Here is a 22,425-nt window from a genome sequence, read left to right on the forward strand (position 1 = left end):
CACCTGCGTTTGAGTCAACCCGTTTGCAGCGGGAGGCAGAAAGAATCTCGGCTCGATTTCACAACCTCAGGTTGTGAATTTGGTCACTGGGAGAGGGAAGACTCCACACACGGATTTATTAAACTGAACAAACTTGATAAGGAACTGAGCAGTGTTCTTCAGGTTTGGATCACGACTTGCAAAATGAATTGATTGGGTAAAATATGTGGGGAGGTGGGTTGCTTGTTGTTCCACACGCTGTGTGGTGCCCGTGGAGCAAAGAAAAAGGGGCTTCCACAGCTCTTCAGTACCTTTGGAGTACTGAAATGGAAAATGGAGCCTGGAGTTGCAGAGGCCGCGAGTGTGTCTGTGGCACGTGCCAACGTCTGTCTGTCTGTACGTTCATACCATCTGTAACAAGAAAACACGCTCTGCAAAAGTGCTTTTCTTTAGCTTGTTTTTCACTCTTTTTTGTTTGATCAGTATTGATTCCAAGACTGTTTGTTGTTTGTTTCTTTTTTTTTTTTTTATTATACTAGCTTTGAATTAAATTAATGTTTGGGGAGCACTCAGCCTGCTTTGATTGTGTGATGGCTTCAGCCGCCCGCGCGTTGCTCCTCTCTATCTGCTTTTCCTGTGTTTTAGCTGTTCCGAGTTGTTCTTTTCTGCCTTTCCCACCATGTTACGTGTAAGCACAGTCCAAGGCAGAGCAGATCGGATGCTGTACATATTTTTGCTCTGTAAACACATGCTTGTTTACATTTGTTTCATTGCCATTTTGACTCTAATCCTCTTCTGATGCCAGAGGGTATCAGCCGTGACTAACAAACTCGGAGATACTGCCATTCTGACCCTGTGTGCTGCTCGTGTTTCCATTTGTTTGTTTCTCCTTTGCCTTTCCTCCTAAATATTTAACAAATTATTACTAAATATCTTCCAGGATTTAAGAGGCCAACCTGGGAGCAATGCAAAAGAGTCGAGATACACAAACATATGTTCTGGTTACTGACTCTGTTTATTACTTTACGGTTGAAGACAAACTCCAGTGCTGAATCCTCTTTCTTCAGTGCTGCACGAAAATTGGGAATAAAACAATCTGCTTCTTTGCAAATAGGTCTCTCTTGCTGTACAAAATTCAGTCCTGACTGACTGTTGCAGCTCGATTGTAAGCTGCTGCTAATATTTGACAAAACCTTCTTCAAGTAAACCCTCCGACATGTGTGCAGTTACTGCTCACTTAGAGGACCCTGCAGAAGCTCAGCATTGCAGATTTTCCATCTTCAAACTTCCAGATCTTTGCCCATCCAGCTTCACAACGCCGTGACGTTACACCAACATTGCAAATGCATCGAATTCTTTTTGTCAGCAGAAAAGGCCGGTTTGGATTCATAGGCCACATCTGCTGGTGAACTTTGTGCAGTCTGCCTTTCTTTTTTCTCTCCCCCCCCTTTTACTAGAAGAAAGGTTTGTTTGTTGGCCGCCCGCTCGGGGCGGGACAGGAATGCGATGCATGCACAGACTGCGCAGTATTTCCTGTTCAACTGCCGCTCCAAACCTCGGCGCTGGGAAAATCTCCAGATCGAGCAGTCGATCCTTGCTCAAACAACAAAGAAATGCTGCAGCTTCTGAAATGCTTCGATTTTTTTTTTTTTTCCCAGAAAAAATATTTTTTTAAATGAATCTGTGTGCTACTGCTTTAAATGTATCAGGTTATATGGATGTTTCTTCTACACTATAGATTACTGAGGCCGAGACAAAACACTAACCTTAGTGAAGCACTATAGGTACAGAGAGATGGCTCCATAATGTCACTGCAAGAAGTTATGTTTATTTTGTAGCGTAATATGTCTCCATAATGTTGCCTACATAGTTCAGTTATCTTCGTTTCATCCAGTTAAAAATCATAGAATCACAGAATGGTTTGGGTTGGAAGGGACCTCAAAGATCATCTAGTTCCAGCCCCCCTGTCATGGGCAGGGACACCCTCCACTACACCCCATTGCTCAAAGCCTCATCCAGCCTGGCCTTGAACACTTTCAGGGATGGGGCATCTACAACTTCTGTGGGCAACCTGTTTAATGAGTGCCTCATTACTCTGAGGGAAGAATTTCTTCCTTATATCCAATCAAAATCTCCTCTCTTTCAGTCTAAATCCATTGCCCCTTGTCCTATCACTACACACCCTTGTAAAAAGCCCCTCTCCAAAATAATCTTAACCTTTTGGTACTGGAGCTACTTTTGCATTAATCGCTGTATTTTATTTTGCCCTTAAACTGTTTTGAAGCATCGCTTTTGCATTGCGTGAATTTTATTTCAGAATTAAAGTATTTTGTTTTAACAAAAGGAAAAAAACTTTGCGTTCTGTCAGTTCTGCCAATGGACACTAAACTTGAGCACTGCAGCCTTGCCTTGTGTGTAGTGTGAAAGTGAGATGAGGAGCTTCTCTTTTAATTTTTATTTTTTTTTTAAAAGTAGCTTTGGTCTTTTGTATGTGTGGCAACTCTTTTAACATTTCAGACTATCAGCTGATGGAAAAGTGGCTTGGTGGGGTGTGGCTAGTTATTTATTTTATTTACTAATTTTACTTATTTTTTTAAGCAGATGTATGTTTTAAGAATTTGTATCTGTTGGCTCCTCTGGCATGTATGAAGTGCTGTGCCTCTATTCAAAAAAAGCAAATTCTGGGAAAAGGTTCGATTGTGAACTGCGTGTATGTGCATATACGTGTGCATATATGCATTTAAAAAATGTTTTATATCCTTGTAGGACCTTTTTTACTGTGTCCAGCAGCTGCTTAGCTCTACGTGAAAAGGAAGCGAGTGTGTCCAGGTCAGCCCTGAAGACCAGGGCACCCTGTTAACAGGCCCTGGGTCCTTGGTGCTCTCTTGCAGGATGCCACGTGCCGACCAGGTGGATGGATGCCAGCGCAGGACGGGTACCGAGCACAGCTCAGGCTCTTTTTTAGCTCAGAGGAGAATCCAGGGAAGGCTGGATGGGCACATTCAGCTCCTGTTTAAACACTGTCCAGCTATTTATGCAGAAGGCAAAGGTACAGCAGCTCCCTGGCTTATCTTGCTGGGGGAGTTACTAGAGTGTCACTGGAGGTGGACGTCTCCTAATTTCTCTTTCATATTCTCATCCATCTTCTGCCCCAGGGTGTTCCAGTGGCAAGCAATACAAGCACAAAAATGAAAGTGCTAAATGTTAATTAGTTCCTTCCTGGATCACAAGGAGACCTATTTTTCAGTCCTTCAGAGATACGGATCTACATGTGCTGCTTCTTGAAATTGGAAGTGGTCTCAGTGTAGCCCTATTAGCTTGTCAGGCACTGGAGCAGGAAAGGAGCTGGCCAAAATCAGCACTGTTTAATTTGAACTTGAAGGTATTTCACTCAGAACATAGTTCAGCGGATTAATTAAGTTGTTGAAACAGTTTTTAAACTTTCCAGCTTCATTATGAAACGTGGATGCCCCTTGAAGCAGTGGATCTGCCTTCAGTCTTCGAGCTGAATAAATGCACGGAGTTGGGCTTTGACAGATCCATGTGCTTTTGGATAGCATTTCCTAGTAGCAACCCTCCTAATATTTTGAATGCTACATTGCAGGACAGCATGGGTTTTTAAATCATGGCTTATATGAGAAGCTGATGCATATGGATGAAGGTTATACCGTCGCACGTATGTCCAACCCAACCTCAGCATGCAGACTGAAGTGTACCAACTGCTTTATGGGTTTGGAATTTGCCTTGGGATGCATCGGGTTTATGTTCTGTTCTGAGCCTTTTCATGGTTTGTTATCCCTCCTTGTCAGTTAAGAGGTTTCTGTGTACAGTTTTTAACATTTACTAGCTATATATATCTCATGACGCATGGCAACCTTGTAAAGATAGAGCAGTGCTGAGTTCTGGATCTTGTATTAAAAAAATGACTTCAGAATTTCACTACTTTTGATCCTTAGAAAACGAGGATCCAATGACAACGGCAGGTATTTAATTCACCTAGATCTGAGGACTATAATAAATAATTTATGTAGGGGAAAAGAATTTTTTTGCTTGAAGTTGCTGCAATAAAAATGTTTCCAAAGCTTTGTTGGGTTAGGTAGAGGTCTTTTTTCTTCATACTGCTTTAGCTGTCTTGAGTTAACATTCATTCTGATGATTTTTCTCCTTTTGCCCTATGTGAAAGTGTATTTTTATAGGACTTTCACAGGTATGGAAAGCAAACTGTGTTGTTCTGTTATCCACTAGATAACTTCTTTTTGAATGAGATAAGCTGTTCTTGCGTAACTGTTTGATCTTAGCGCACAGGTGCAAATTCTGAGCTTGTTTTCCAAAACGTCATGGAAAGGGTGAATAAGAGTAATGTTCATTTTTTCTTGAAATTCCTAAAAGTTTGTAAATCATAGTGACATTTTTTTGAGGTCCAAGTGCAGTGACCTACTTTAAATAGGCTAAAGTGAGATGATGAAGAGATTATCTCAAAAGGAAAAATAAGTTACTTGGTTATTTTTCTCCCATGTCCCCACCTGTCTTAAACATTTTAAGCTTTTCTTTCTTGGCCCCTAGCTTTGTGATCAGCCCCATCCAGAGCAGGCTACTAATGCAGTGCATGGGAAAGGGTTTGGCGGGAGGTAGTTAAATGTTTTGGAAAGACTTTTCTTTCACTAAACTCATCTGGGATCCTTCCCTTCAAAGAAATAATTTCCATGGAAAAAACAAAGCCTTGTGTTTATTTAATTATGTTTGGGGAGGGAGCGAGAGGTTGCCAGCTTCAGTAGAAGTGAAGATAATTCTGGGGTACATCATGCCGAACATAAACAGAGCAATTTGCTTGGGTTATACATGTTTGAAGGTTAAACCAGTTGAGGGTGGTTGTTTCAGGTATGTGACAGTGCTGTTATTGCTATGTTTTCTGCAAAGCTCATGTGGAGTCATAAAATCAGAATGGTTTGAGTTGGAAGAGCTCTCAAAGATGATCTAGTTCCAAGCCCCCTGCCATGGGCAGGGACACCCTCCACTACACCAGGTTGCTCAAAGCCTCATCCAGCCTGGCCTTGAACACTTCCAGGGATGAGACATCCACAAGGAAGGTTAAACCTTTCAGCGATAAACTGCAAATGGCATTTAAAACCAAAGTTATGTGGACATCACCTGCAGATTTGGCATCAAATATTGTACAATAATTTCTGTCCTGGTCAACACATTACAAAAATAGGAGCTGTATAAGCAAAGTTGCTGGTTTTCTGCTACTTAGAACTGTTTCTAGCTTGAGTCATGTAAGATATAAAACTTTATTTTTCTAGTAAGATCAAATGCAGCCTTTTAGGAAGATCGAGAAGTTACGTATCTCCAATCATGTATAAATTTTGGATCTGCTTCCTTTTGAGGAAAGGCTTTGTTTAATACCACTTTATTTTGACTTGCATCTCTCCATTTTGTATTAAAAACAAACTTGTTAGTGTAGAGCTCACGATACACAGATGTTCATTTTATTGCATTTGGCAAGTTCATCTGCAAGCACATGGAAAGTCTCTTCATTACCCAGTTTATATTATCTGAGAGGACTGGCTATTGCAATCATTTAATTAGGAAAAATTCAGTGGTAATTAGCACTGTCATGCGCTGCGGAGGGATGGGCTGGATTAGGAGCCTTCCAGTCTGCCCGTGGTGGTTTTGTGGAGCAGGGAAGGGTATCTTCTTGTGTGACAGCTGCACAACAATCAGTTTTTGTAATTTTACACAACCTCAGCAAAATTTAATGGGAGAAGGCCTGAACTAAAGTTTCTTAGAATAAAGTGCATGAGGGAAAAGCTCTGTCTTTACTGTGTAACTTGTGCTGCTGTTGGAGCTATCTTGGTGGGAGAACAGCAAGGCAATGCTGCTGCCTCCAAAGGATGGTTGGAGTGAAAGGAGATTTGAGAAAATCGCTGTAGATTACTTCTATCCACATGCTCTTGTATTAATTTGTGTTATAACATTTGTCTGTAATGTTTAAGGTTTGGGTTTTGGTGGATTTTTTTCTTCCTGTTCTCTTTGTATATCCGCTCAGTATGGTATCTTCTAGTTAAGCTTACGTGATTGCAGTAATTCCTTTTAAAACTTGCCTTTATCTTTCCGTGAACCTCTCCCCAGGCTTAGGAATGCTGTGGGTTCGTTAGGACTCACCAGAAGACAACCATAAACACAGTTCTGTGGACCATCTTTGACTTCCAGAAACTTGCAGGCAATTCAAGAATTAATTTACCCACAGCAGCGGGTAGCACACACGTTACGAGCAGTGAGGCTTGTTATTAGAAATAGTGCAGGAGAGCATCTGGAAATTGTAGGTGAGACTTTGCACTTTCAAATCAGGGGAAATGGACCAGAGGGACTTCCCTTCTGGCAGGGTGAGCTGTGTTCCTGTCTCTGATCCTGTCTGCAAATCATCTTTTAGAAATTCAGATAATTTGGCAAAGTGCTTTGCTGAAGGCTCTTGCAGACCTCAGTGAGATCTCTGGGGAAGAAGTTACACAGGGATCTGGGCAGTCTGCTCTTCTGTGTAGGCTTAAGCTATATGGAAAAGGGAATAAGGAAGTAAGGCAATAAAATTTTTAAGGAAAGGGGCGTGTATTTGTGCATGTATATGATCGTGTGTGCATATATGTGCATCTGTATATAGATTTAAAACTGAACTGTGAAGAGCTGTAGGAAGGCAAAATGATTTTGAATGGCTGGCTTCTAAAACAGCAGATGAAATGTAGATACACGTCAAATTTTCTGCATGGGAAGAGATAAGAATTCTTGACTTATATTTGCAGTGATGCCTGAAATATCTAGTAATGAAGAGATCTTGGTGTTATAATAAGATCTTCTGAGAAATCACTTTAGCCCAATGCTCACTTGTTGTAAAACGCAAGATATTAGGAATTATTAGCAAAGTAAGAGAACAAAGCGTTGTGTGGGTGTCTAAATTCACGGTGCTCTCCTTTCATCTTGGATATTGTGCATGGTTCTAGTCCCTCTCCTCCTGCTCAAAAATGTGAATTAGAGAAGGTACAAAGATAAGAAACAAGCAGGGTCAGAGTTACGAAACGGCTAATCGGTTGGCTGAGCTGTGGACCTTCTTGCCACAGGATACTTTTGGCACTGAAAGTTGGCGTAGGTTCAAAATGTGATGGGATAAAGTCATGAAAGAGGAATTTGTTGAGGACTGTTACACACTCAGGTGATGTCTTCGGGTAAGGAGGTCCTTAAACTGCAGTTGGAGTGCACCTGGGGTGGTGGTAAGGGAAAATGTCTCTCCAGTTTTGTGTTGTTCCTTTCTTCAACTCTTCTGCAGGAATCTGCTGGTTACAGTCTTCTCTGCTCTGATGGATAAAATGTTTTCATATTTTGAAGTTACTTTGCCTGGGCTTTCTAAGTGTTTGGTATACAATGTTTAAGATTGTAAAAGGTCACTTAAATTTGTCTTCAACATTCAGTGGTGGTAGGGGTAATGAGTATGGTACTTCTGTGGATGCCGTAGGAAATCGGTTCCAGAAATCAAGGTTGCAACTCCCAGAAGATGGAGGGGGGGAAAGGAAAAACTCCTCTGAATTCCGTATGCTGGATGCCGCTCAGATGTGGAGTTTGGATAATTCAGCTTACCATTCCAGTATCATTACTGCCTGGTCTTACCCATAGGCTTATAAGGAACGCCAGGTTTTCTCCTCTGCAGTTTTTCTTCTCTTTAAAATTTGCTGGCATCCAGAATACCTAAATTTATGGTAGTGATTCAATATTAGTGCTTCTTTACATCTTCGGAGTTATAGTTGTTACCTGTGTGTACTGTCAGCACTTCAAGAAAAGCAAATCCAGCAAACAGCCCACCTCCTGCGTTTGGTCCGTGGTGACGAAGGAAGGAGAAACTGTTTTCTGTGGTGCACGCACCGTCACGGCTGCTCGAAATGAGACAGCACAAATCTTTCCCACGTGTGCGACACCTGCCTCTGTTAATACCGCGTGGCACGTGAAGTCGCTTGAGAACTTCTGCTCCTCACTGTATCCGAAATTAAGTCCCAGTAGAGCCTCTGTACCGTATTAGTAAAAAAGCCAGATATCTTTGAAATACTGTCTGAATCAGTGAAAAGACCTATTTGAAACACCGCTGTATTATGAATGGCAAAATTGCGGAGATGAAAAACAACACGAAGGAATATTTTTCCTAGAACAAGTATTTCACGAAGCAAACGCGAGTGGCCGTTTGAAATGTATAATTTGATCAAGGAAAACAAGAATTCTTAAATGTTTTGGACAAATCAGTAGCTTTCGTCTGAGATTTTTGAGTGTTTAATTAGATTATTTACTCTGTTTACTGCCTCTTTTTCTATCCTCTAGGTAGAAAAGACACAAATATTAGTTCTTAAATGGTTATGTTGTTCCTGTTCATCTGCTGTGCAGCTGAGGCTGTAAGTTATGAATTTAAAAATGCTGCTGTAATTAATACCTGATTGAAAGGCTTTCTCCAAACAGCAGCTCAGAGCAGCGAGATAAGAACAGATCATGGAGACAAGGAGTTCAAGCCTCTGTTGGCCACGCATGTCTTTAGAAAGCCGTAGCCATCGGAGCCTGTGCAGCATCCCTGCCTTCGCTCCTCCCCGTTAAATGCTGTGGTTGTCACTCGGCAGAATTCCTCTGGAAAATTTGAGGCTTCATCCTGTACTCTGTTCAAATGGCTCTTTGCATGTTTGGACCATCCGTGGTCTGATATTCAGCGTTACGAGCTTTGGGGATGAACATGATGTGATTTAGGTAGATTTTTGCCTTGCATGCTGCTTGTGTCCAATAGCTTCCCAAAGAACAAGCTCAGAAGTGCTCTGCAACATTTATTATGATCAAACATTTGGTAATTAACTTTTCTTGCTTAATACTCTCACTTTTTATTGACGTTTTAGAAATGGATCCTGCGTTGAGGGCCTGCCTCAATCCCAACCTAGAATATAAGCTGCACTTCATTATAAAGTGCAGTCTTGGCTTCGGGAGGACTATTTTCTTCATAAAAATTGTTTGCAGAATGGAGTTTAATGTTACGTTCTTGTACCTTACAAAGTCCAGGAAAAAGCAAAAGCTTATGATAAATGCTGTGTAAGAGCATTTCTATTTTAAGCATTCAAATTTGATTATTTGCTGTCATATTTTTAAGTAGAGGCTGGAAACAAAATGCAAATTATTAGAGGGGTTTCTGTGTCCCTAGCTGTAGGGAACAGGACATGCTGTATTGTGCTTCCCACTCGAATTTCAGCACGTTTCAGTGTTCAGTGTCTGAAAGGAGTTCTCCTTTGCCTGGATGGATAGTGCAACAATCTTGCTTGTGCCTATGATAAAAATTTTGAGTGCTGTTTTGAAAAAGGCCTTCATAGCTGCATAGGCATCTTCTGGGGGTTTCTAAACACATATTGCTGAAAATTTGTTGCAAACAGAGCATGACATTTTGAGAATGACCCTTTCACTGTAACGTATACCACCAATGGCTAGGGTTTTGCGTATGTTTTCTGTTCAACTGAACTATTGAGAAGCACTGATTAGGTTGGCTTCAGGTTTACAAGTGTCTTTAAAGTCATGAAACACGTCCTTGAACACATGGACGCACACAAATCTGTGCACAATTCTGACTTTATTCTGTTATCTGAGCCCTTTTTAAACGGTGAAAGTTTATAAAACCCATTTAGTTTTTGAGACTGGTACACTGTCCTCTTGGTAGCAGTTAATAACTGAACCTGAGCGTTGCTCGCTCCCTTAGGGTAGAAAAATATTTTAGCTAATATGGAAATGCGTAGTATGTGGAGAACGGAATATCACTGCTGGACCTGTTAGACACCTTGCAGGTGCTTTGAGAGGAGAAAATATCGATGCCTAGCTTATGCTGACTCTTCAAAATCAGGAGATTTTGTTTCTACTTTCAGTGAGCACTTGAAATTTCACTCAAAATGTGCACCGTGAGGCTTTCTTGTCAAAGCACACATGTACGTGCACACCTTCTGACTTCAGAGCGCGATGGTATCCCATAATTCTTCCAGGGGAGCTTTGTTCCATTTCATACAAACCTCTTCTCCCACTGAAATAATTTTCTCTGTATATTAATTTGTATTATTTGTGTTTCTGTGGCCAGTTCCCTTGATTGCACTCGATATATTTGAGTCAGATATATTTGACAGATTTGCACTGTCAGATCAGGGGGCAGGTAGGTGTATGTGGCAGTTCCCTAATAATTTGAGAGAGGAGGAAAGATGAGGAATTATATATTGATGTGTGTAATGGGACTTACTAAGAATTTCACTTATCCTCTAACTTCGGGATGAGGGGAGTGTTTTGTTGCTTCTAACGCAGAATGTAAGTAAATCATACATTAAATCATACATTAGTGATGGGTGATAGGACAAGAGGAAATGGGTATAAGCTTAGTCAGGGGAGGTTCAGGTTGGATGTTAGGAAGTATTTCTTCTCTGAAAGGGTTGTCAGCCACTGGAATAGGCTGCCCAGGGAGGTGGTTGAGTCCCCATCCCTGAATGTGTTTAAGAAAAGGGTGGATGATCTACTTAGCGATATGGTTTAATGGGGATTAGGGACGGTTGGACTGGATGATCTCTAAGGTCTTTTCCAACCTAGAAATCTATGAAATCTATGAAATAAACTGTGTAGAGCATGGATGGCTGTTAATCTGCTTGGTGCTACAACTTTCATAGCATCCTTTTCTCCCAATGTTCTCCACCTTTTTAAGTTTTCTACTTTTAAGTCGCGCTGCTGCATAGCTGTGGGAAAAAAAAAAAAACCTTAAAAATAACTTGTTCAGGCTTGTTTGCGTGTATTTGAAATGAAATCACTTGTTGACTCTGAAAAGGAAGCTCTTATCTCTGTAGCCGAAGATATTCCTCTGCTTACTGGAGAGGGTGAGTTGGCCCTGGCTGAGGGAAGGCAGCACGGCTGAGGGGAGCGCCTGGCGCTGGCACGGGGGGGGGGGCCGGTTTTGCACAGCGTTCGTGTAAATAACCACTTTACACAACTGTTCCCAAGATGCACACGGCGTGGTTGCCTGTCGTGGTGTTACCCTGTGACGTTCACAAGCGGAGGATTGATGGTGTTGCAGTGGTGGAGATAAACATCAGAGAAAAAGGGCTGCGTGAAAGGGGCAGGGTGAAAGGGTGCCCCTGCCCTGGAAGAGTGCGGAATCTGTTGGGTATTGCCCTCCAACACAGGAAACAAATACATCTAGCTAGCAAGAGATTAGTAAAATGTTCAGTGATCAACTCGAGTGTTGCTTTAAATATTCTAAAACTTTTTTCCAACTCTTTTATTTTGTGATTTTTTTTTTTTTATTTTGCAATTTTTTTAATTTTTATTTTGTGGTTTTTTTAATTTTTTTATGTGTGTTCGAGATCTAATTGTCAGGAGGTTGAATCATAGGGAAATGACTAGATGTCTTCTGTGCATTTCTTTTCTGCAAACTGTTGCTTCTACCTACGGGTTTTAGTCTTTAAAAATACTACACTTGCTTTCATTGAGCTGTATGTAATTTTTTTTTACCTGGGGTCTTTTGGGGAGTGTTTTGTTTTTTCTTGAAGTTTTTGGATCCTTTTAGACCAATAAGCAAGTTAAACAGAAGTCCTGACCTTTCTTTTCATTTCATAACACCCTCTCCAGACTTGTCCTGTAGCCAGTGCTGCAGCTCCCAGTACTGCCTCCGTGTTGTGTCTTTTGTCCTCCAGCAACGCTGTCAAACAGTAACAGAGGAAACTCAGAAACATCCCTGATTTTTTTTCTGACCCATGCAGGACTTAAAATGTTCCACACATAATCGTGTATTTGGCTAGAAAATATACCCGGGCATGAGTAGGCATTCATCGTGTCTCTTCTGTTTTAGATCAGTCCTGTTTACTTCCTCAGTCCAGAAACGTATTTTGGCAGCAAATTATTTCATGTAATTTACAAAATCTACTTTGGATATTTCTAGGAAAACTCTCAGAATAGTGTTTTAGTATGGCAAGACCTTTGACTGCGCAGAAATCCAGGTTGGTTAGGAATAGGCTAATGCTGTGTGAGTTTGACAAGGAAAATGTGTGTTGAAAGGGAAGGAAGGGGGAGTCTCAATAGGATGGAAAATTTCTGTGACATTATCTTAAGACTTAAGAAGGCCTTCTGAGGTAATAGCCTTTCATCTGAGGTCTCTGCCATATGAATTTATTTTTCTGCTCTTTGTTTTTTTTCCTAGTGTCCCAATGTAATATCAGCTTGAAGAAGCAGAGGAGTCGAAGTATCTTTAGCACCTTATTCTGCTGCTTTCGTGACTACAATGTCGAACCACCATCTACCAATAGCACCAGTGCTCTTCCTCCTTTGGTGGAGGAGAATGGAGGACTTCAGAAGGTCAGACTTTTATCTTATTTTGGTGTCGTGTGAGTCTTTTGTAACCTAGGTTTAACTCTGCACTTCTTAAACTTTGTCTTAATAGGTTTCTCTCATGAGGAACGTATTATGAATTACAGAAAAAAATTACTGTTTTGATGGTGAATTGCAAATATCTGTTCAGCTGCAATTTAAAACTAACTTGTCCATGAGCAAACAATACTTAAAACCTTGAGTAAGACACTAAAAAAATGTGGACTTCTTGTAATACTTCAGATACTGAGCTGTCTGTAGCTTTGGTTCTCATTCTCAACTACAGGAAGATTAGAATGTATCCACTGGAACATAGTGGAACTGCTTTGAATGTCAGCTGAAAGGGCTTCCAGTGACATAAAAACAGTTCAAAAAGGGGGAGAATCATAACTGTTGGGACCTTTTTTCAAACCAATTCACCTGTATTTAATGTGCACTGGGTCCAGAGGTAGCAACTTTTGTCCATTTCTCCAGGTTATTAAGTTTTGTTTACCTAATAAGTCAAACTAATTGTTACAAACTTTTAGCACTTCTAAGCATTGTATGTAAGAGCAGCATGTTGCTTTCATGGAGTTCTCGTACTTATTGCTTTGGCATATTCATAAAATCACAACCCAAATAATTTTATCTGTTCTTTTTAAATCTGGTGACAGAGAGGATTTGCATTATGTGACAGAAGAATTTCAGTTCAATATAGCAAACACAGGAATACCATCTTTTCCATGCCGTGTTGTTTTTCAGCACTCTAGAAACTCCACTAGTGCTATACTCATAATTGAAACACTATTCCCACACTATTTTTCCAGGACTTCAAAGGGTTACAAGTATAGATGTGTCCATTATGGGGAATAATAGCAGAAATTGAGACATCTCTGACTTTTCAACCTTCTACTCTTCACACTAATTTTTCATAGTTGATGGCAACTGATTTCTTACCTACCTTGTCCACTCCATTTTATTATGTTTTTAATTTTGCTTGTTATGTTTGAATTCTGAAAAGCTCAGGAGAAAGAGCAGAGGAACTGTTTGGTAGGAGGGAGGAAAGGAAAAATAAATTAAAGTGACTGAGACAAAGAACACATGGAAGGGGTAAAGGCTGAACTGCAGCAGTTCATGCTGAAACTGCTTACGCAGAGGTAAAGTGCACTGAAAATTCCTCTGCCAAGAGGAGGAGTTGTATGTGTATTTTTAGATGTTTTTTGCTAGCCAAGGAACATTTTGACTGAAATGAAGGAAATCTACCCTGGATGTGCTGAAGGGAAAGCTGAGTAGTGTGTAGCATGCATGTGCATGTTCACCTGAGAAACAAAAGGAATGAAAACCAGTAAAATTTCCCTTTCCACTATGATAGGGGATGGAAACGAGGCAGAACGGAGGCTACTAGCCAAATTATATCTGAGAGAAAATGGGAGTCCATTAGAAAGAAAAGCGTAAAGAAAAGAAGAGTTTGTTTTTTCTATAGAAATTGTGAGTTAAAATGGTCTGGAGTCAGTAGTTTTCAGATTGCATTTTGTAAAACACTTAATTACTTTCTAAATATATCTTATGCCTTGAGCGAGTGATAACGTGTGTGTTCACACAAGTTTCCATCCTCACTCTATGCTGCCTTAGTGAGCAGTTTTGAAGTTGTACACGAGCCCAAGACACAAATCACAGAATTCATAGAATTACCAGACTACAACTCCATAGAGAAAATCATTCAAGGAATACGTTAAAAAGAATTATTAAAGAATGTGGTTTTTTGTTCAAATAGAATGAAGCACACTCAGATGTGTACACATTTTGTAGAGGAAATCAAGTATAGCTCAGCTTTTGGGTAGTTCTTAAGTGAGTGCAAGTATGTCTGTGACACTTCTGTTTTAAATGCAATATTGAAGACCAGTAAACTCTGTATGTGTGTTTTATGTGCTGTTTTTGTTTTGAGTGCTAACATGGTTAGTGAAAGTGGGAATTCTTTTAAAGAAAGAAAAGCAGCATTGAAGACTTGGATATTTAAATATCGTTACGCTGTCAGGCTAGTGCTTGTTACCAGTAGAGCTGTGTTTAGAGCTGTGCAGACTGGTTGGATTTGACCAAGTGCCACCAAACCTCTTGTCTAGGTTCAGAAGTGATAAGTAAGTTGGGGGAAAGTACGTGCAACAGTGTGCCTCAGTTTTTAAACTGGTGAAATTAAATGTGCACGAATGACAAAATTACCTGTTTCGAGAAGGAAAGAAAGCCTTGACAACCTGCTGCTTAAACTCCTCTGCTGTTTAATTAAGCTCTTGTTGCATTAATCTGCCTGCCAGGTTAATAGCTTAAATTCTGCTGAACTGTTATTCAAATGGTCACTTACTTGTATCTGCCATCACTCTTGTATGTTCTATTTATTATTTATTGCATCACAGGTGACCTCTGACCATGTCCCAGCCAGTTCATGTGTTGTGACCGTTTCCTTCAGAAATGGAAAAAGGAATTGCGTAATAATGTTAAATAGTTACTATTAGAAAGCAATATAAAATGGCTTGGATGTATTTTCCTTCTGCCTTTACTGTTCAGTAGAGTTGTAACATAAAAACTGGTGAGAAAGACTTCAGAGGAAGGAAAGGGACAGGGAAAGCTTCTGCTGGTTTCACAGGAATTCAGTGTTTGTTCTATGTTGCTTCTGGCATATTCTTGAAGTTGATGTGACAAGCTAACTTCCATCTAATCGGGAGTCTCGATTCTTTCAGTGCTTACCTGTTGCAAAGAAGGGAAAGTGGGGAAGTGTGTTTTATAAAGCAATTGAAAACACAGTTCTGAAATTTTCTTCAGACTAATTACATTGTGCAATTTATTTTTTTATCGCTATTATTATTATCTTTGCTGTATTAGAAAGAATGAAATCAGTGCTTCAAGTGTCATGTCACATCTTCATAGGATTGGAAGAAGCACCAAGCTGAGCATGGTTTTGAATAAACAGAGTTTTTCAGTGCTGACTTGTATTCCATTATGAGGATAAAAAAAATGCCCAAAAACTTCTTTGAAGTATCGAGTTCACTTTTAAACTTCACTTCTACTCACAAAACAGTTGCTTGTCCAAGTGTGGCTCTAATACTGGTAATGAATGGTCCGTTCTGTCTCTGAAGTTTCAATACAACATTTTTCAATAATAACTTGTATTTACTGAAACTATTACATATTTGTTTTTCTTAAAATGGGACAGCTTTTTAGTACAGCACAAAGATGTATTCTAAGGCGTAGTATCTGTTACAGTGGGTATATCAGCCTGCCTGCAGCTTGGATGCCAAGCCAGATGTGTCATTGGGAGCACACAATGTTCAGCCTCATGAAATCCTTGCGAATTTTTTCCTGCCTCCTCAGCAGCAGGCAGATCACCAAGACCTTCCAGCCAGTTGTGGTTTTTTTTTTTTTAAGGACTAGAGTGTTGGGGAGAGGCAAGTGCTTTTTGGTTTCTTCTGAATAAATTCAAATCTCAATTTCTGCTTTTTGATCAGCAACTTGACTCAATTTGTGTATTTTCTGGGCGTGCTTCTAGGTGTAGGATTTTTTCTGAGTAAGTTTGTTACCTGAGTTTTGAAGTGTTTGTGGATAGAGATTTCATCTGCAGGCTCCAAGGAGCTATCTAGATAAAGGTGAGAAGCACTAGATGCAAACTTTCTTTCTCCTTCAGTCATGGTGTGTGAGGGAGATCTGACAAGTCTATCGGCACTTTGCCATTTCACTTACAACCCACTTCCACTAGAGTCATCTCTCCTTGTGTTTCATGGTTATATCCAAGTCGGGCAGATGGCTTGTGTTCAGCAAAATGAAGCATGAATGAGGAAAGTCTTTTTTACACTTGTTGGATTAGAGGAGAAGGTCTTGGTCCACACTCAACAAGGAGGAAGACAAAATTAGAAGAAGGTTTATTCTGGGAGCAGCAGCTGCCCCCTCTGCTTTCCCTGTAGCAGGAATGAAGCCAGAAAGATTAAGTCCTTGAATTTCCACCTCACTCATCCTAACCACTACAAATGTTGGGTCTCCTTCTCGTCACTGCTTTTTGCTCCACGATGCTGTCATCTCCAAGGTGATGCTGGAAAGGCTGTTTTGGTGACATACTGTCATGTCTCCAACAGTCTTGTCTCCTTCAGGGATCTCTGTTTGTAACACAGTGCAAGGAGGAGGATCTTCTCTATCCCACATGAATATGTTTCACCAGAGTGAGAAAAACAGAGCTTCTAGGGAGCACGTTCTTGAGGTCAAAAGTAGTATCTCCTTCATTCAAGAGACCTAGAGGAGCAACATGAGCATGGACTCTTTGATGGGGAGACTCCTCCAGCGTGGAGGAAGAAAAGTGAGATTAATGTAAATAATACTCCTCTTTCTCCTACATAATCTTCCCTGATCAGAGGAAGACTATTCCTGGTTCTGTTGGTCACCATCAGCATGTGGTATGGTAGGTCTGCCTAGCAAACAAAAACTCCTCTGCATAGCTATCTGTGGTTCCTCTGTCTCTGCCTACTCATTCTGACCTTCTTTGCCTCTCCAAAAAGTGTTCTATATTAACAAAGCTCAGTAGTCCAAGTCAATGAAAGAGTCAAATAGTTACTATTTTATTGTTTTTAAAGAACTTGTCCCAGTCTAGTATAAGGGGTTGTTCTTTAAAATAAAACAACTCCTTATCTTTGAATACAGACTGTTCTCAAAAAAAAAAAGCAAAATAATGTGGTCTGTCTCTTGATGCTCATTGATCCTGTATGTGACCATGGACAGACAACATTAATGAACAGACATGGTACTGAAAATGTTGTGTCTCAAACTAAAATTACATAGCTAAGGGAAAAGGTAGGATTTATCATTTTATCTGTATATATTGTGCCATGGAAAAAAAAAAAAAGTCTTTCAACAGCTGAACAAATCGCCTCTTGGGTTATCTTAGTGATACAGGGGTGAAATTTTGGCATTCTAGGAACAGCTTTGTCCTGTTACCAGCATCAGGAGCTCGTGGAAAGACTTCAACAAATGCAGTCATCTGTCATCTATTTCAACGATAGCGTTATGACCTACTTCCCTTCCTGTTCCAAGGCATCAGGAAATGAGGCAGGACACTTTTAAAAAGTTTCCCATAGCAGGCTTGTTTTTAAAAAGCATTTGCCTGTTCATGAACACTTACACTTTACCAGCAGACTCTTGCATTTATCTTTCTGCTTGTTTTTCCAGTTGCCATCATGACCATTCTGATTTTTGCGTAGGTACTTTTAGGGTTCCTCTTTGGAAATTTACTTGTTTTCCTTGTTTTTTGATTTAAGAAACTCTACAAGAAAAACAAAGCGAACAGTGATGCAAGTCCTTTAGCAAATTGGATTCTGGATTCCTATGGAAGTCACGCTTCCATGGGGTAATACCATGGGGCGCAGCTCTTGCTTCAAGAGATTGCCAAAATGGAAAGCAAGTTACACCACACTGAGTGCGTCTTGAGGTCTGTAGGAAAACCTGATGTGATACACAGCTATGCTTGTGTCCATGAGTAAGACAATCTTGTACCATAACTGTGGATATGACTCTGCCTCTCCTACAGTGTTTTCATCTGTTGATAGAAGAGGGGCTCCAGTTGTGTTTTATTTTCTCTACCAGCGAATGCAAAAAAAGCCTTTAAAAACAAAACAAACCACGGTTTTGCAATCCGTGCTCTGCCTGCATATTCGTGTCCTTGATAACAATTTGATCACAGGCCAGCTAATCTGACTGGCATCTACTCAAATTCACGCCTTTCTCAAATGGCCCATGAACTTCAGATGACATTCCACTAAGTGGACATTAACATGCCGAATTACTTTTTTTTTCCCTTTTCTTTCTGCCATTATCTTGAGGAAAATTTGGATTCTTACCAGTTTTTGTGTGTGTTTTTGTAGAAATCAGATACTTCTTACTAAACGAAACTTATTGATAGTTGATGGTAGTTGCTGCTCTCTAACTGCTTCATCAGCTTCTCTGGATTTTGGTCAAACTTCATTTAGTAAAAATTTCTGCTGCTGTAGCATTAAAAAGAGGACTTAAAAATAATACCGAATTACTTTTGTTTGTCAGTGATGTGTCAACACTATGTTAGACTCCAAAACAAGTGAGCACAAGACTTTTTCAGCTGGAAGATGTTCTAATGTTGAAAACAGTTCTTTCAATAGATAGTCAACCTGCTGGCAGTCAGAGCTGGTGTTGTCCAAGTAATTAAAGAATAAAATAATCTACCTAAGCAACATCTGTGCTGGAAGGGTCAACTTCCTTTTTTTTTTAATATGCAGTGTCCACCAGAAAACAAATACTTGTTTTTGACAGATTAGAAAGATTAGAAAATGCAGTTCCTACTTCCCAAAATGTCTTACGTATTGAGTTGGTGACCCCCTGACCAGCCTATCTCCATTCAGAAGCTGTAAATGGAAATGTCTTTGTTCCCTGTATGTCAGGTCCCAGGATGAGAAGAAAAGGGCCAGTTGGCCAAAGACTGTCTTGCCTTCTCCCAAGTATGGTACAAAAGTGAGGCCATGGGAAGAACACTGATACTGTTGCCTCTCTCTAGGTGAAGAAAGTGGGATTCCTTGGACTGGTTTATCATCATCATGTCCATCTTGGGCATTTTCTGTTGCCTAAGTGAAAGTGCTATTTTTTCTGAGGCAGTTCTCTCAAGTGAAGTTAACTTCAAGGACTGGGCTTCTGCCCTGCTGCCAAGGTCTGGCTGAGCCTCTTGTTGCTGCGGTGAAAACAGGCAAATATACCCATTAGTAGATCTTAAAGCTGGAAAAAGTTACAGTAAATACAGGTGCTTTCTTACAATCATCTCTGATTAATCACAGCATGAATTTTACCAGTCCAGTCTCCTAAAAATCATAAATGCTGATGTACTAACTGATCATTTCAGCGACTAAAATGCAAGACCCTGTTTTTATTTTTTTTTACCCTGGTTTCTTGAATACTTTGAACTTTTGGTTTAAAATGTTTGAATGCCACTTTTACTGCTTCAGACCTTTGTTCTACCCTTTAAAAGCCATTACCCTTACAGTGATTTTTTTTTTTTTTCTTTTTCCCCAGGGTGACCAGATGCAGGTCATGCCTATACCAAGTGTATGTATTTTTATCCCTTTTTCTTTTAATAATTTTCATAACTTTTGCTTTGATTCATCTTATGTTGCAGTCTAACAGGTCTGTTTTGTGTTGCATGTTAACAAAAGGAATTTATGTTCTGTCTGCAATGTTGTATACTCAGAGATTAATTGAACTGCACATGTTGTACAGGAACTAAGAAGAGTTTGGGTTTTATATGGCTTTCATCTTGCATCTCAGTTAAATTTGTCTCTGAATTTTTAGTGTTTTGAAAATGCGTAAAGTAGTCTGAAAGTCGAAGTTACTTATTTTAATAGAGGCAAAAGGTGACTCATCATCACTACGTGGAACACAATTACAAAAACATTTTCCTCTAATTTTTCCCTATATTTCAGTTCAAAAAGAAGAGTTAGAAACTGCATAATTTGTTTGAAACAAGCCACTTGAGGAAAACAAAGAGTACACTGACCATAACTGCATTAGTGCACTCATTCACGATGACACTCTCAGTATCAGCTCTGTTTTATGGGCCTTCATATTGCTGTGTATCTTCCCTGCATTAAACTTGGAATGCCATTTGGCATCTGAATTATTTTTCAAAACTAAATAAAAGGACCAAAAAAAAAAAGCTGTTCAAACTGAAGCTTTGGGTTTAACTAGGTTTAACCTTTTTTGGTCGGGAAAAAAAAAAAAGCTTCTCTTTTTCTACTTGTTTTTTACATGGATGAAGACTTAGACTTTTTAAATCTTGAGATACTTTTTTTTTTTTTTTAGCTCCTTTGCTGTTTATAATACTTTATTATTGCAGAGTTTTCCAGGAGACTGGTGGAGTTACTGATACAGCCCTCTTTCTTGAGATATTTGGTAGCCCTTAAAGACCTGAATATTCCCGAAGACACCATTTTTCCCTCTTTCCCTTCCTGCTCATGTGTCCCAGCATTACAAGACCACCTATAAGAACCCTGTCCTTGCTGCAGTGCAATAGTGTCAGGAGATCACTGTAACTGTGCGGATCACTTTCTTCCTCCACCACTTTTTCTTGGATTTAAGAACTATTAGAACTTCCTCTTTGTTGCTTACCTATGATTTCTACTACGAAATTACTTCTGACATGGCTCGTGCATATGTTTGCCTGCATGTGTGTATGTATGTGTACACACATGTAAAGGCATGTAATTTGGATATATGCAAGTCTGGGAATAGGAAACTTTGGATGTATAAAAATACTGACTTCTAAATTACTTTTCCTTTGACATACCTGCCAGATTCTGTTTGGTGACTGTAGTTGCTCTACTAGTAGTTATTTGAATGTAAAACATGTTCTGGCTGTGCTCTGACCTGGAATAAGATTTTGCCTAAGAGTGAATGTTGATATTAATATGAAATAAGAATTCAAACAGAACAAAATTTTGAAATGACAACTGAGTACAGCTTTAGGTACAAATATGAAATGAGATACTTTGCTAGAACACCATCTTTCTGATGTTTAAAGCAGTGGTCCGTTAGATTTGGGTAGTGCTAGGAAAACGAATGATTCAAAAAGAGTTTTGGGGTTTTTCTCTCTCTTTTTTTTTTTTTTTTGACTTTTTCCTTCCTTTAATTTTTTTGTAGCTCAGCTGAAATTTTGCTGACCTATATTCCCAGCACTTTAATAAGGCAGTAAAATTAACTTTGCAGTCATGACGTAGAGTTCTTAGTGAGCAGGTGACTGTAAACATGCCCATTCCTCTTCCCGGGTGCCATCTGATGCCTTCTTCCAGCAAACGTTGTCAAGCAGCCCTGGCCTGCAGGTGACATTTACTGTGTGACATTTACTCTCTGAGTATCAGAGTGCTGCTTGCTGTCACACAGAAGCCAGAGAGCATTAGTACGTGATCATCTAAATAAAACAGAGGTGAGCTGCATGTGGAGAAGGTGGTAGGAACGAAGATGCAAAGCTGACGTCGTATTTGAAAAATGCCTAAAATTAAAGTGATCCATTTTGCCAGTCTTACAAGGGCTGGAGGACAGAGGTTCACTCTGGGACAACTCTTAACCGTGTGATTAAGAGCCATTAAGGCACAAATTCTTGATGCTCTGCTAGGTAGAATTGTGGATGAGGAATAGGCTGTTTGAACTCTGTGTATTGTATGTAGCAGGTGAAAATCTTCTGAACATACAGCGAGCTTGGGCGCAGTCAGGTTGGGCATTTACTTTCGACAGGGCTCACTGCAAATGTGATCACTTCAGATGTTTAGTGAACTCCTTAATGACCCTGAAAAGACCACTGCCTGCTCCCTACTCGTTAAACATTCAACTTGAAGCTTCTAGTCAAAATATGAGGTTTTCTGGAGCTTTTTCATGTGTGTATAAAATCTGTCAGTCTGCTGAGGTCGTCTGTTTGAAAGCTTCCATTGCTTTGTGTACTTCTGTGCAGTATCAGTGAAGTGTATCTGCTGCTGAATCGGAATTTTCCTGTATTGATTGCACTTAATTTAAAAACTTGAATTAATATGAATTTTCACTTGGTTCTTGGTAGAGATAACTGCTAAGCAAGAAACATTCCCGCTTCAAGTTAGATACTTCAGAAAATAGAAAGTACGACTTTATTTTTTGTAAAGATGAACTTTCTTCTGGTTTGTATTGTGTATTCTGAAACTGTTTCCAAATAAGGCATAGATTAAACACCAGGATAACTGATTTTTTCCTGATACTGCAAAATTATTTATTTTTAGGGCTGGAATAAATGCACAGAAAACCAGAAAAAAACAATGCCAGTTGAGCAGAATGGTAATCTAAGGAGTTTTGTGATAGACCTGTCTTAAAAATATATTAAGTGTAGCTGAGGACGCCTGTGCTTTCATGGATTTTTCCTAGCTTTGTTTGGGAAGGAGTATGGTAGAGAAATTAAAGTAGACCCGTAGCAACTTCAGCACTTGCTTTCATTCAAAAGAATGAAAAGGTAGATGCAAATACAAAGCCATACTCATGCACCTTCTTATATGAGTTGGAGCGTCCATTTTT

The 22,425-nt window shown here is 39.8% G+C and overlaps 1 protein-coding gene across 4 annotated transcripts in view; it reads left to right on the plus strand.

Moving 5' to 3' along the window:
- CTDSPL (CTD small phosphatase like) overlaps positions 1-22,425 on the plus strand; it is an 82,007-nt gene that overhangs the window by 37,990 nt on the left and 21,592 nt on the right. For 3 of the 4 annotated variants that reach the window (XM_009977514.2, XM_009977515.2, XM_086614517.1), the window contains exons 2-3: positions 12,200-12,354; positions 19,411-19,443. In XM_009977514.2, the coding sequence (XP_009975816.1) occupies positions 12,200-12,354; positions 19,411-19,443 (188 nt within the window). The remainder of the gene's footprint in view (positions 1-12,199; positions 12,355-19,410; positions 19,444-22,425) is intronic. The other variant, XM_009977516.2, reaches the window with a different exon arrangement.

The sequence above is a fragment of the Tauraco erythrolophus genome, chromosome 7 (assembly GCF_009769465.1).
Source record: "Tauraco erythrolophus isolate bTauEry1 chromosome 7, bTauEry1.pri, whole genome shotgun sequence".
NCBI classification, from domain to species: Eukaryota; Metazoa; Chordata; class Aves; order Musophagiformes; family Musophagidae; genus Tauraco; species Tauraco erythrolophus.